General features: G+C 36.5%; 1 protein-coding gene across 6 annotated transcripts in view; it reads right to left on the bottom strand.

Moving 5' to 3' along the window:
• Positions 1–16,504, bottom strand: part of FAM3C (FAM3 metabolism regulating signaling molecule C) — a 58,038-nt gene that overhangs the window by 14,099 nt on the left and 27,435 nt on the right. For all 6 annotated transcript variants that reach the window (XR_003431903.1, XR_003431902.1, XR_003431904.1 and 3 more), the window contains exons 6-8: positions 7,760–7,818; positions 6,593–6,643; positions 4,362–4,446 (exon numbers count right to left, since the gene is read on the bottom strand). Coding sequence is in view for 1 of the 6 variants with exons in the window: in XM_027102087.1 (XP_026957888.1) it covers positions 4,362–4,446; positions 6,593–6,643; positions 7,760–7,818 (195 nt within the window). In the remaining 5 variants the exon portion in view is untranslated. The remainder of the gene's footprint in view (positions 1–4,361; positions 4,447–6,592; positions 6,644–7,759; positions 7,819–16,504) is intronic.

Below are 16,504 nucleotides of genomic sequence, written 5' to 3'. Positions count from 1 at the left end.
ATTCAGAAGATACGTGCTGGTTGTAGAGCCAAAAAAAAAAAAACAAAACACAAAAAGATAACTAAGGGACACCTGTGCAGGTATCTGGCCAGTAAGTCCTCTATATCACCCAAAAGATGGCATTTATAGGTCAATTAGAGAGGTTTGTTCTTCTAAAATCTGAGGCAAGGCAAGTTTTATATTTGCAAGTAAGTGGAGGATCATTGGCTGCAAAGTAGCAGGAGGGCCAGTGGAAGGCGCCTGTTTATCCTGCAGCCTTCTTTGAAGCACCCCATGCTAATATCAGCTGGCTCCTTTAATGTATAAATGAAAGAAACATGAGGCGCAACAGTTCTAATGTAACTTACTTGAAGATAAACGGGATACATTATGTTAAAAAAAGCTTCATAAAACAGGAAAGAGCTACAATGTTATTAGCCTTCCACAATTATACAAACCACATCCATGGGGCAGTGGAGCTGTTTTAACCATAGCTTGGGCACTGCTGTCCTCCTGGGGGAAGTTCACTAGAATCAGTAAGAAAATCAGGGGCAGCCCTGGAATATTTAGCCTTTCAGACTCATCTATATAAAGTGATGTCTTTATAATCAAGGGAAATAAAAATAAATGAAATGGCTGTGGGACCAGTGAAGTCTCAGCCTCTGAAGATTTTGAGACCTTCACAGAGAACCACGTGTACCCACGTCTGGCTTTCTCCCCAAAGTCTGTCTGTAGCTGTGTTTCCTGTACCCGTCCTTACATGAATTAGCTATCACTTCCATTCGTCTGCTCATTTGATAAGCAACTTGTATGTTAGAGGGACATTCCCAGAAAGTATTGTCTGAACCCTGTTTTCTTGTTTCTAAATCATGTTAGGATGTCATGGATCTGCAGACCATCATATTCTACTCCTTAGTTTATCCAAATATTTTATTTCTGGTTCCTTAATTAGAACATTTTACTTGCATCATCAGTACTAGTAGTGAGTTTTGCTGCTTTATCGAGAACAAATGGTGTTGAAGTACAGAGGTCAGGCTTACTGGGCAGCGTAATGACAACCTCCTGGAGGAAAGCCTCAGGGCTTGATTCAGTTACATCTCAGAAAATCACAAATTGCATCTCACAGGCTTCGGGGTTGCTCATGAATGTTAGGTTCACAAATGCCAAGAGATTGCTTCATACACAAAAACTGCTTGCAAGGTAGGTGGTTATCCAAACGCAGGCCTGGCCCCCAGCCGGAAGTCCATAAATTTTTTTCTTATCTAAAAATTTTTACATCAATTAAATATATTGAAGGGCAGTCATTTTTCCTTCTGTACTTCTAAATTTCAGAAGTGGTCATTTTGATCGGTATGAATAAACTAAGCCAATTTAGCCAAAGATCTAGAAGCAACTTGAAACAGCTTTGCATTTTGATCCTGTTAATCTTTCCTTACTTTTCAATGAGAACACCCTTAGGTCCTGTGCAGAAAAGGGTTGATAAAACGCGTTAGAAAGCCCTAACAGCAAGACTGGTCCTTGGCTGGCATCTGGAAACTTGGATTTGGGGAGTCTCCCCCCATTCACAGAACTGATCAGAATGATTCACTGTGTCTAAACTGTACAAACAATACAGTTTATGCTGAACACCTATTTTCTGTCTGGGAGTCTGGAATTTGGGGGTATGTAAGGCAGAGGGTGCCTCCATGACCAGCTCCCAGTAAAAACCCTGGGCCATGAGTCTCTAATAACCTTCCCTAGTGGAGAGCATTTCATAGTCTTGTCACAATTTGTTGCTGGAGGAATTAAGCATGTCCTGTGTCACTCCACTTGGGAGAGGAACTCGAGCCTGGCTTCCTCCAGACTTTGCTCTCTGCTAGCTCCCCTTTGCTGATTCTGCTTTGTATCCTTTTGCTGTAGCAAATCATAGCAGTGAGTGAGCAGGTCTGTATGCTGGGTCCTGTGACTCCTCCCAGTGAATCATCACACCTGGGGGTGGTCTTGGGCAGCCCTGCCGCATGTCCCTATGTATATCTAACTACAGATTTAGAACAAGACAACTTTCTCAATAATTTCTAAAGTTTTCTAATCTGCCTATGTAGAATCTAGGGGATTTTTATTATTCCTTTTTGATATCTTTTATGTAAGTAAAAGATGATTTCATGCTTTAAAAAGAAGTTTAAAACCATGCAACACAGCCAATATTTTGAGCATTTGATACAGTAGGTATCAAAATGCCCCATTTCTTTAAAAGGCAGTGTAGTGTAACTAATATATTTATACATAGCATTAATTTTGGAGATACAACTGACCCTTGAACAACATGGGTTTGAACTCCCTGAGTCCACTTACATTGTGTGATGGGTTCAAACTGAGAAAAGGAAGTGTGCAAAAATACAAGGCACATCATGTTACTAATGACAAAACTTTTAATACTACTACCAGGAAGACCTGAGTGCTCAAAATGAGATGTGACTCATACAACTACTGAAGGCCACAGAGAGAACTTTGCTACCAAGTACAAATAATGAAGGGACCCACTGTTTCACAAGAATGATATAATATCAAGATCAAAGCACAACTGTCTTTTCCAGGGAGGCAAACACTCTTCGGTCAACATAAAAAGGGAAAAGTAGTTCAGGAATGTCCATATTAAGTGCTTTAAAATAAATTTAAGCCTCCAGGCCCACACATGTCACACACTTAAATTCTTAAGGAACTTATTAATAAAGTCTTCAAGGTTGTGTCAGTTATTTTAGAAGCATCATGGAAAATGAAGATGCTAAGACATTAAAAGTTAGTTAAATATTCCAGTTTTCAAAAAAGACAAGGAAAATTTTAAAAACAATGGTCCAATCAAACTAATTCTAACTCCTAGCAAATTCTAGAATGGAGCAGAAATTTTAGAATGGATCTCCTGTGAGTATTACACAAAGAAGAAGAAAAGAAAGAGAGGGAGGGCTTCCCTGGTGGCGCAGTGGTTAAGAATCCACCTACCAACGCAGGGGACATGGGTTTGAGCTCTGGTCCGGGAAGATCCCACATGCTGTGGAGCAACTAAGCCTGTGCGCCACAACTACTGAAGCCCGCGCGCCTAGGGCCTGTGCTCTGCAACAAGAGAAGCCACCACAATGAGAAGGCTGTGCACCGCAACGAAGAGTAGCCCCTGCTCGCTGCAAATAGAGAAAGCCCGTGCGCAGCAACAAAGACCCAACACGGCCAAAAATTTAAAAAAAAAAAAAAGAGAGAGGGAGTAGCTGGAAGGAGGCAGGAATAAATAAAGCCAAGTTAACACCATCTCATATATTTCAGATTTAGAAGAGGTTTGGGGGCAGTAGATCAGGGTATTATAATTAGCATCGTTCATGAATTTCAAGTGAGTATCTGATGGTCTCAGAAAATAAAATAATTAAACAGCAACTGAACGCTTTGCCTATTAGGATACAGTGGAAACTGTCTGAAAAGTAGTTCTGCAGTTGATGACTAGATGAATCCCTTGGAGGCGGCCTCCAGCTGGTGGCACACTGCCTGTGGTAAACGTGTTTGTCAATGACTTAGATTTAGACACCTGAAAGACTCTGGAGAGAGTATGAAGCCTGGGCCATGGAAACCTCATAGGACAAATGTCAGAATCGAGACCAACTGGGCCAATAACAGCAAAATTAAATTTAACAAGGATATATGAATATAAAGTCCTTCATTCACATTAAACAAAAGCAAGTTCTGAAATGGGGAGGAAGACCTGACTTGGCAGTGGTTTAAAAAAAAAAAAAAAATCTGAGATCAAATGAGAAGATCTGAGAATTTAAGTTGACCAAAAATGTGATGTGACTGCCAAAAGAAAACGAATGCAACACTAGTCTCCATGAATATTAAACGTAATTTCTCAAACATGGTGAGCTACCATCTCCACTGTACCCTGTACTGGCCAGACCACATCTGGGAACACTATGTCCAACTTGGGGCACCATTTTAAGAGACAATAATCACCTAGAGAATGCCCAAGAAATCCAACCAGGAGGGTAAAATGACCTGGAAACGTAACATGATAAAAGGTTAAAAGAGCCATTACAGCTTTAAAGTGTGTTCACGGAACACACTTCGGGAAATGCCATTAAAAAATGCTACTGAAGAATATTATTGTCAGAGAAAACTATATAGTTGTTAAAAACAGAACATAAATGAGTATAACAAACTTCATGTACAACGTGATTCTAATTTCACAACAATGTATCACAATAAATACAAGAAAGAAGAAAGCAAAATAAAAAAATGTTAATGGTGTTCATCTGAAAGTTGGATTACTTTGCTCTATATTATAAATGTTTTCATTGAAAATGTATATCTTATATTATTATAAATTATAACTCTGAAAAGTTGCATAAATTTTTAAGTTTACATACTTGGTTGCTCCATCATCATATGTTCCCATTAAGACTATTGTTCCATCTTGTATGGCCTTCAGAAACTCAATAAATGGGGCCACATCTGAAAAAAAAGAAAGGGTTGAGGGTTGGTTTTTTGGTTTTTGTTTTTAAATGACTGAGTAAACATCATGATAATCTCTTAAAAGTTAGTAATATAAAAATGAAGTTCTTGTAAATCAATAATTTCTAACGTAGAGTAACCAAAAGAAAGACAAATCTTATGAACAGGTTAAAAATTAAGTTTCCCATCAACTTAAAATTTCCCAATCCTGATTCATCCTGTACGTTTTTTATACTGATATTCCAGGGGCTAAATGAAAAAACCATAGCAAAGTCATATTAAAGCATGACTTATGATTTAAAGTAAGAAATTTAGGGGAGCAGGAGAAAGGCTCATGGACTCCGAGTACATGGCAAATTGTTTGCACAGATACTTTTCTAAAAATGAAGACAGAGAACTTTTATTTAATGCACAAAAGGATCTGTAATTTAAAAAAAATTATATAAATATGTATACATTTGACCCTTGAACACTTATACGCAGATTGTTTTTCAATAAGTACTACAGTACCACACAACCCACACTTGGTTGAATCCGCGGATGAATAACTGCAGATATGGAGGTCAAATTATGGAACTTGAGCATATGCAGATTATGGGTTATCCGTGGAGGGTCCTGGAACCAGTCCCCTGCAGACACAAGGGACAACTGTATACACACACACACTGATTTAAAGAAACTCCTGGGCATATCTACTTACTATAAACTAGGGGAAGGAATGTAGGTTAGTTATCACTAAAAGCCAAACTAATTAAGGTAAATATTGCAGTCTTTACCTGCTTCATCTAGTATATCAAGATTCAGAAGGGCTTAAACACCACTTCAGTGACAATAAACTGATGATGCCAAAGAGGCTGCTCAGGTACTGCAAATTATTCTACATCTTGAACTCCTTACAACGTCAGGTTTCCTTACAGCCCCCAAGTCTAATACTACTTCAAAACTGGGTTCCTTCAAATCTACTCAGTTTCTTTCCACAGCAAAGATTCCAAAGATTTTCTCTAACTGAATTCTATCTTAAAATAACAGCATTTTTAATTCAGAAAAAATGTAACAGAGCAGCTAACAAATCACTTCGATTTAAATCCAAAGATGGCAGTAATTTACAACTTCTTCTTAATTTGAGGAGTATTTTTAGCAGTAGTTAATCCACCTGAGATGAAATACCAGAGCTTCTGGTCACATGAGTGATTTCGACAATAGTTTTATAAGAGTTATTCCATGCAATAAATTTTGGTAGAACCAATTACGCCTTTAGTATCTAAAATTGATGGTACATTTTAAGTTTACACAGTTTTGACAGCTATACAAAGTTCTTCTGATCTCATTTAAAAAATAAATAATACATGCATTATCTCATTACAAGCTGAAGAAATATTAGAAAAGCTGAATGGTCTGAAAACAAGATAAATTTCAGGAAGCCTAACAACTGCTGGCTTCCAAGGAATATACAAAGCGGATGAGAATGGGGAGGTGCAGGGGAGAGCCTCGACTTAGAAAAGAATCAGAAGCTCAATCAGTGCTGGCCTTCCTTCTCTCAGGCACATCCTTCTTCGAGGTGCCAGTTCCTTCCCTCTGCATGCTGGTGACTAACTTCCACCTGCTCCTTGAGGAACTTCCAACTTAGGAAGATCATCTGTGGATTGTTCTTAGTCCAGTAGACCAGAAAGGAAATTCCATTCCTTCTCTCAAATATTCATCTACTTGAATAATCATCCTGGCTATAAACTTAGTTTTGAGACTGAAAAATCATATGAAAAGAAATCAATTCAGTCAGCTAAGAATGCTTACACTGGTTATGTCCTTTTTCAAATTACTTATTCTTTTTTTTAGAAATTTCAGGCAGAAGCCTAAAAGAGCCCGAAGCTTTGAATTAGTTGTCCTGCAAAAAGTAGGACTCAGATTTTTTTAAAATCTCAATTGTGATATTATTGCTCTTAATTACACATCACCAACAATTTTTATAAAAAGCAAAGTGTATACAGTAAGACTGATCACTTAAATACAGCTAGACATTCAGTGAAAAGAAAGAGTAATAAAATGAACTAACACAAAATTAGTACCATTATTTTCTCATTAATGGGCTACATTATATTGATGTGATTCAGTGCCAGCAACAGAACACTTACATATTATTCATACTTACTTCCTCCCCACATGTCAAAATATCTGGTGTCTATTAGATCTCCTGTTTTTCCTGAAAGAGATTGAATTCATGGCAAATTATGCAACTGAAATATACTCTACACTATATAAGACAAATGATCTTATCCAATGACTGATGTGAATTCATTAGCAGAGAAAGAATTATTATGACAAATACTTAAAATTTGAACTGTATGCATCTGAAAATTTTTTCTAAAAGGGTATTTTTTGAATAGGACTTTCTCACTAATCTTGGAAGCTGAAGAGTAGCAAACAGAAGTTCACTGTTGACTGTAGATCACTGGAAGTTAGATATTTTTCATCCGTATGTGTTACCATCTTCCCTTATTTTAAAATTACCCCAAAATACATAAACCTTTAAAAAAAAAACCATGAATCCATGCTATTTTCTATTGTCAAAGCCATCTTTCAAAAAATTTGTATTTAATTCCCTTTGAAAAATTTTTTTTTGCTATCAATTAAATAGACAAATACATATAGAACATTTTATAGCTAAGAAAATGAAGAAAGTAGAAACACAAAAATGTATCTCTTGTGAAAGAAGTAAACAATATTTTCCTACACTGTGAACTGCAGAAGGTGGCTGTGGTTTATAATCACCCTATACAGATTTACAAGGGTGACTGTCCCAGAAAGAGAAGACGAGTATGCAGTTGAGTCTCACTTCACGAGTTCATATTTTCAGATGTGATTTTGCAAGAACACTCGAGATGTTCAGGATTCAACGTGGACGATACTGAAAAATTACAATCGACTCCTACTCTTCACTCAGCCCCACACCCCATCCAGTAGTCCACTACGCTCTGTCATTCTATAAACCCTCATTCACGTCCATCCATATTATGTTAGGATTCCAAAATCTGCAGCAAGGATTCATCAATTTAATGTTAGATTGGTTGTATCCTGACAATCTCATGGGAAGTTCTCTACTTACTGGACAGCAAGCTGGATGCTTCCAAGAAAGCACGCTATAAATACTGAGATGCAGAGTCTCGACCTACAGTTGGTGTTTTGGGAGGGTGTGGGGAGGGCTTTAATGTCAAGCCTGGCTCTTTCTCACCTGATCTCTTGATATTAGAGTGCATTTTACTTTGGGACATATGAATATACACTGAGTACATTCATAAGCTAAAATAATTATTCTTACCATTTACCAAGGCAACATTGATCCCTCTTCCAACATTATTCTTAACACCACTCATTAAACTGAAGGGGGAAAGTCAAGACAAATTTAGAATTAGATACTGAACATAAACATACATTAAAGAAATAAAGCCATCCATGACCAAAAAAAAAAGTCGGGGATGTCATATATACATACAATTGTTTAGTACTGCAGTGGAGACTGAAAGGTCTCTACCAAGTCAGAGAAGACAGTCTAACATTGAATAATTTTAAAGCAATGTTCTTAAATAAGATTTCATGAACAGAAATATATATTACAAAGTATTAGTGCTGAAATACTAGACTCTTTCTTGCTGCTCTGTCTGTCAGGTTATGAAATACCATTTTAGAAAATCCTTCAAACATGTGGACATTCTGCACATAGTCTGCACCATCCTCAAGGGAACAAACAAGGGTAACCTCTTTTCTACCTTCTACAATATCAATGTGACATGAAACAGAAGCGAGATGCTACTAAAATTTTTTATAATCTGAGAGCAAGAAGAATTTAACTTAATTGTGAACATTCTCTTAGTGATTACCAAGGCAAAATTTCTCAATACCCAGAAGAAGGAATATTGTATTCATATAATTACTGCATCTAACCATAAGACTTGTAATGTCATTCTGCGGTAATCAACCACTAGCAGCTCATAGACCATGACATAAAGATAATAAATACTGTGAAATAGAAGGTATGAATAAAACATTTGCTTGTTATCAGTTCAGTTTGTTGAATTAGAATTATTAAACTAAAATTGTAGGTACCTTTTATTCTAAAAATTCACAGTGATGTGCTGTTTAATGATTAACAATCATTGAGGTTGGGTTGAGGTTGGTGGAGAGGGGGGAGTTGCATATGTGTGAACACACACAACCGTATTCGTATATGATACCATCTATCTATCTATCTATTCTTTATCCATCCATCAACAGACATTTAGATTGTTTCTATCTCTTACCTATTGTGAATAATTACATTCCCAACCAATGACGTAAGTTTATTATAAATTTTACTGACGGAAAGGATCTGTAGCACACATTTTACAACTAATAAAATATATACTTTATTATAAATTTCACTTAGCCATTGATTCTCACAGAATGTGTTAGGCGATTTTCATATAACTCATCTGTGCTTAACCTATGGTTGCAAGTGATGAATGAGTAAAATTCTAATACAAAAGTTGGATGCTATTTCATTTAAAGAGTAAGACAAAGTAAGAAAAAGTTGAAACATTGAGCAATAAAGACATATGTTGGAACTTCCCTTGTCTGTCAATGATGTGTGTGATGTTTTTGTTGAATCACGTAATACGTTTTCAAATACGAGAAAACAATTTTCTCAAAAAAAAGAATAAAATGGCAGGCTTAAGCCCTAACATGTCAATAATTATAATAAATATAAATAGTTCAAACATATCAAATGAAAAGAGAAACTGGCACAGTGGATTAAAATAAGACCCAACTACATGCTGTCTACAAGAAACAAGTAGAAACAACCCAGAAGTTCACAAACTAATGAATGGATAAAATGTGACATATCTGTACAATCGAGTATTATTCAGCCATAAAAAGGAATGAAGTACTGATACATGGATGAACTTTGAAAACACTATTCTAAGTGAAGAAGCTGATCACACAAAAAATCTACATATTATATAATACTATCTATATAGAATTTCCAAAATAGGTAAATCTATAGAGACAGAAAGTAAACCTGGTGGTTACTTAGGGCTGGTCGGAGGGGAGGGGAGATGGAGTAGAATGGGATGGGAATGGAACAGGAGGGCAACAGCTAAAGGACACAGCATTTCTTTCTGAGGTATGATAGTGTTTTAGAACTGACTGTGGTGATGGTTGCACACATCTCTGAATACACTAAAAACCACTGGCTGTATACTTTAAATGAATGTATTGTATGGTATATGAGCTGTATCTCAATAAAGCTATTTAAACAAAAGAAAGCAGGAGTGGCTATATTAACATCAATTAAAATACCAAGCAATCAAGATATAAAATATGTGAAGCAAACTCAGAACTGACAGGGGAAACAGACAAATCGACAATTACAGTTGGACATGTCAATACCCCTCTCAACAGCTGACAGACAGAAACTTACAAAGGGTATAGACGAATTCAACAGCAGCATTAACCAACATGGTCTACTTGACATTTAAAGAACATTCTACCCAACAAGAGCAAAATACACATTCTTTTCAAGTACCCATGGAGCATATACTATGATAGACCATACCGTGGGCCATAAAGTAAACCTCAACAAATTTAAAAGAATTGAACTCATACCAAATTTGTCTCTGACCACAATGAAATCAAAATCAAAGATAATAGGAAAATCACCAAACACTTGGAAACTAAGCAATATACGTCTAAATAATCTACGGGTCAAAGAAGTCTGAAGTGAAATTAAAAAACACATTGAAAACACAGCTTATTAAAATTTGTGAGGCATAGCTAAAAGAGTACTGAGATTAAGGAATTTATAGCACTAAGTGCTCACATTTAAAAAGAAAGTTTCAAATTAATAACCTAAGCTCTCATCTCACAAAACTAAAAAGAAACCTAAAGCAAGCAGAAGGAAAGAAATTAAAAAGAGCAGAAATCAAGGGAACTGAAAAGAGAAAAATAGAGAAAAATCAATGAATCAAAAAGCTGGTTCTTTGAAAAGGTCAATAAAATTAACAAACCTTTAGTAAGACTGACAGAGAAAAAAAAGACACAAATCACCAATATCAAGAATGAAATGGGGGACTTCCCTGGTGGCGCAGTGGTTAAGAATCCGCCTGCCAATGCAGGGAACACAGGTTCGATCCCTGGCCCAGGAAGATCCCACATGCCATGGAGCAACTAAGCCTGTGTGCCACAACTACTGAGGCCGCGCGCCACAACTACTGAAGTCCATGCACCCTAGGGCCTGCACGCCGCAACTGAGAAGGCCGTGAACCGCAAGAGTAGCTCCCACTTGCCGCAACTAGAGAGAGCCTGTGTGCAGCAACAAAGACCCAACACAGCCAAAAATAAATTAAAAAAAAAAAAAAGAATGAAATGGGATGTCCCTACAGACCCTGCACATAGCAAAAGGATAATAAAGGAATACTATGAACAACTCCACACATGTAAATTTGACAACTTAGATGAACTGGACCAATTCCTGAGCTAGTACAAACTAACACAACTCATCCATTGTGAAACAGGTCATTTAAATAGTCCTATAACTATGAAAAATATTGAATTTGTTTATAAACTCCCCCCACCCCCAAAATCTCCAAAGCCCAGAGAGTTTCAGTGGAGACGTCTACCAAATGTTTTTTAAAAAAGAATTAATACCAACTCTACACAAATTCTTTCCAAAAACACAAGTGAAGGGTATACTTCTCAATTTATTCTACAAAGCCAGTATTACAATGATACCAAAACCTACAAGAAAACAACAAACCAATAAGCCTCATTAAAATACAGGCAAAAATCCTTAACAAAACATTAGTAAATGGAATTCACCAATATATTTTTAAAAAATTATCATAAGCCATGACTAAGTCAGGTTTAGTCTAAGGATGAAAGGTTAATTATTTGAACAGTTAATGTAATCCACTATATATTAACAGGCTTAAGAAAAATCACATGATCATCTCAATGCAGAAAATGCATCTGACAAAATTCAACAACCGTTCATGATAAAAAGTCTCAGAAAAGTAGTAATAGAGGGGACCTTCCTCACACTGATTTAAAAAAAAAAAAAAATCTACAGAAAAACTACTGTGTAACATCATACTCAGTGGTGAAAGGCTGAAGGCTTTTCCTCTAAAATTGGGAACAAGTCCAGGATGGCTGCTCTCACCACTATTACCCAACACAGTATTGCAAGTCCTAACCGACTTCCAAGAAAAGGAAATGAAGGCATATAGATTGGAAAGGAAGAAAACAAAGCTGTCCCTATTTGCAGATGGCACGTTTGTCACCTGCATGTTTGGATAATCCCAAGGAAGCTACAAAAACAAAAACAAAAAAACCTCTTGGAAGTAATTCAGCAACATTAATTCAGCAACATTACAAGATACAAGATCAACATATAAAAATCAATTGGGTGTCAATATACTAATGAACACAAGGAAACTGAAATTAAAAACACAATGTCATCTATGATTGCTCAATAAAAGGGGGGATGCTTAGGTATAAACCTAATAAAGCATGTGTTGGACCTTATGCTGAAAACCACAAAATGGTGATGAAAGGTATGAAAGAAGATATAAATAAATGAAACATGTCATACTCATGGACTGAAAGATTCAACATTGTAAAGATGGTCAATTCTCCATAAATTAACATATAGGTTTAACAAAATTCCTAACAAAATCCCTGCAAGGTTTTCTGTAGATAGAGGCAAGATTATTCTAAAATGTCATATACAAAGGCAAAGAAACTAAAGTAGCTAAAAACAATTTTGGAAAAAAAAAAAAAAGAGTAAAGTTGGAGGCATCATTTTACCTCATTTCAAGACTTATTCCATAACTAGTATAATCAACAGCATGTGGTGTTGGTGGAGGAATAGATATACAGATCAATGGAACAAAGAGAGAACAAGAAGTGGACCAGTGGAACAAAGAAATGTACTAGTGGAAGTATGGCCAACTTATTTTTTACCAAAGGAGGAAAAGCAAGTCAATGGAGAAAGGATAGTCATTTCAACAAACTATAATGAAGCAAGTGGATATCCACAGGCCAAAAAATTGACCCTTAATCTGAATCTCATACTTCGTTCAAAACTTAATGTAGAATGGATCACAGATTCTTATGTAAAACATAAAGCTATAAAAATTTTAGAAGATAATGTAGAGAAAAATCTTCGAAAACTAGGGCTTGTTGAAAAGTTCTTAGGCATAACACCAATCCATAAACAAACAATAAAGCATAACCCATAAAAGAAAAACATTGATAAATTGGACTTTATTAAAATTAATAACTTTGGTTCTGCAAAAGACCCTGGTAAGTGGAATGAAAAGACAAGCTACAGACTGGAAGAAAACAGTTACAAACCACGTATCTGACAACAGGATGCATATCTAGAATATATTAAAAGAACTCAAAACTCAGTAGTAAAAAACCAAACAATCCAATTAGAAAATGGACAAGAGACATGAATAGATATTTCACTGAAGAGAATATACAGGTGGGAAAAAAACACATTAAAAGATGTTCAACATCACTAGACATAAGGGACAGATAATTGAGATACCACTACACACCTATTAGAACTAAAATAAAAAATAGTGACAATACCAAATGCAGGTAAATATACAGAGAAACTGGATCTCTCATGCACTGCTGGTAGGAATGTAATATGGAGCAGTCACTCTGGACAATGTTTGGCAGTTTCTTACAAAATTAAACATTACACTTACCACACAACCCAGAGCTTCTGGGCATTCTATTACAGAGAAAAAAAGATGCATTCGAAATTCAAAAATCTCTATATGACTGTTCATAGCAGCTTTATCAATAACAGCCCAAATTAGAAGCACTGAAATTGTCTGGTTGAGGACAAAAGGTGATGGATAAACTGTGGTATATCCATACCACAGAATATTAGTCAGCAATAAAATAGGAGCAAATTATTAATACGAACCAGTATTTCAAAAGCATTGTCCTGAGTGAAAAAAATCCAATCTCAAATGGTTACATATCGTATGACTGTTTATATAACATTCTCAAAACATCAAAATGATAGAAATGATAAAAAGATTAGTGGTTTCCAGGGGTCAGTGATGGTGGAGGTGACTATTAGAGGGTGTTATGAAAGAGATCTTTGTGGTGACGGAATAATTCTGTATCTTAATTGCTGTCCTGGTTACATGAGTCTACACATGATAAAATGACATAGAACTAAACACACACATTATACTAACTGATAATTTCCATTCTGATATTATACTATAATTATTGATACATAAGATATAACCACGTGGAAAAATGGGTGAAGAGTACATGAGACCTCTCTGTACTATCTTTGCAACGGCCTGATATTTCTGTAATTTTTTCAAAACTAAAAAGTTAAAAAAAAAAAACTCTACTCCAAGATCCATTAAAAAAGGAAAAGCATAAGAATTTGATTTGTAAAAGCTTAGTGACATTTAACTATTTACCCATACTCTTTGCATATCTGTCTTCAAAATTTCACTCGTTCTCTAAAACTTAAATGTAGTTAATAAAACACAGGCCTTTTTTATGTGTGTGCAAGACCAGTTGTGAAAGGTGGGCCATAAGAGAACCAAACAAGTCTGCTGCATAAGAGGGAAGTTTCAAAATGCATTTGTTCTGCTCCTTTCAGAAATGCGTTGTAGCCATCACTGATATGAAGAAGCCACAGCTATGATTAACCTGTTAGAGTAATAATTAAGTGTCATGGCGTCTTCTCCAAGAGAGATCATTTTGAGTGTGTGGCTGCGTCTATCAGAGAGCAGAGAAATAAAGGCAACAAAGCAGCACTATGACATAGGCTTCCCACAAGAGGGCAGTAGCTTACCAAGTTTTAAAGCGAGCAAAGGACAAACCACTAAAGATTTTAAATGTATAAAAGGTTAGTCCCTCTTAATAACACAAGTTGAAATATTTTCTTTTATCCTTTACGAATATGAAGGTCACCCCACCACCGCTCCACACCTGCAGGCAAATAGCTAAAAAAAATGATTATACAATCTATAGATAGATTCTACAACTTTGAATAGAGTTTTGTTTCAAATGCCTCCAAGGTGCTCTAGCTATTATGATTCGTTTAGAGAAGGGTTTAACAAACTGCAGCCCATGGGTCAAAACTAGCCGGCTGGCTGGCTGGCTGTTCTGTTTTACCACTCATGACCTTAGAATGGTTTTTACTTTTTTAAAATGTTTATATTTTAAATGATTATGTAAGTACCTACATAGTATCCTTGATTTTACCTTTTGGACCTCACAGCCCAAAACACTATCTTGCCTCTCAATGTGAAAAAAAAAATTCCCTCAAGATAGTCTGCCATATAATTTCTGTACCAAACATTAAGATTATAATAAAAGGTGAAGTATTATTCCTAATATCAACTTCATATAAACTGAAATCATACGAGTAAATGCCTGAAATAAAAGCTGTATCTTGAATATTAGTAAACTCTATGGGTTCTCTAATACAAAAGAAAAAGAGCTACAATTCCTGTATTGTGTGACACCGGATATTTATACCCGGGATTTTCTATTTCTAACTAATGAGAAGCTTGAAATCCATCTCATTCTCCATGATGTATCTTGACTGCGTCCACTTGTCCTTAAAACCATGACCACGACCCTATCTTACCATCTTTTATCTGTACTGAGGTTTCTAAATCTCAGTCTATGATGATATTATGGACTTGATAATGCGTGTGGAAGGGCTATCCTGTGCACCGTAGGAGGTTTAAGAGCATCCCTGGCCTCTATAAGCAGCACCTCCACAGCTCTGATGTCCCCAAATGTTTGCAGACCTCGACAAGTGTCCCCTGGGGAGAAAATCACCCCCACTGAGAAGCAATGATCTGGACTAGTAGTCTCCAAAATGAGTTTGCATATGCTCAGAGCATGTGTAGGAAAATATTTAAATTTCTACTTATGTATTTTTAGTATTCACTTACATATTTCAGTGGGTACACAGGCAAAAAAAGTCTCTTGCTAACTGTGTGTGGGGTGGGGGGAGTGGAATTGAAGAGCTATGGCAGCCATGGTAATCGCCCTCCAATTGCTCTCTTTACTTCTCCAATCATTTTACCCAGCAGTCAGATCATTTTCTTCAATGTAAATGAAGTGATGACACGCCAGAGTTTGAAAACCTTCAGCAACCTCTCAGCACACTCAGAAAAAGATCTCATCTCTTTCCCTGCATGGCCTGTAAATTCCACTCGCTTAGCCCTTACTTCTCTCCAGCTCTGTCCCATCTTAGGGCCTTCAAGCATGCTCTTCCTTCTGTCTAGAATGGTCTTCCCCCACTCTTCACCTGGCTGTCTTCCTTCTTATCCTTTAGTTCTCATACTAAACATCACTGTCTTAGGGAAATTATTCCTTGATCCACTCAATCTAAAGTTGGACACCTCGACCTCACCTCACTTGCCCCAGTAAGTATTTTTCACACCTTGCTGCTCTGTGCAGCGTGTGCCACAATTTCTAATTATTTATTTGCATTTACTTCTTAAATATCCATCTCCCTACTATACTGTATGTTCCATGAAAGCAGGGACTGTGCTCAGCAAATATCTGTTGAATAAGTGAATGGAATGAATGACGCTAAGAAAACTCAGACTCTTTCTTTAACATTTTTTGTTGGAAAAACTTTCTAGAAACATGCTATTTAATGTCTCAAATTACCCATTGGCCACAAATGAATATGCCATGTATCAATCTGCTTTTATTCTTTTTTTTCTTTTTTTTTTGGCCACGCAGCATGCGGGATCTTAGTTTCCCGACCAGAGATCAAACCTGCACCCCCTGCCAGTGGAAGCGCAGCATCCTAACCATTGGACCACCAGGGAATTCCCTGGAAAAACTTTCAATACAGAAATAGAATATACTGGAAAAGGTACTAGACTGTGAATTGTCCCTATTTCTCCACTAGGGATCCCTGGCCAATTATTCAGTCCTTCTTCAAGGACTAGATTTCAGGGCCTGAGGCAAAACTGTAAAATCCCATCAATTATTTAGCCTCTCATGGGAA

Source organism: Aethalodelphis obliquidens, unplaced genomic scaffold, assembly GCF_003676395.1.
Source record: "Aethalodelphis obliquidens isolate GAN/ISIS:26980383/991018 unplaced genomic scaffold, ASM367639v1 scaffold5, whole genome shotgun sequence".
NCBI lineage: Eukaryota > Metazoa > Chordata > Mammalia > Artiodactyla > Delphinidae > Aethalodelphis > Aethalodelphis obliquidens.
Note: the sequence above shows the minus strand (reverse complement) of the source record. Positions and strands in the feature narration are given on the sequence as shown.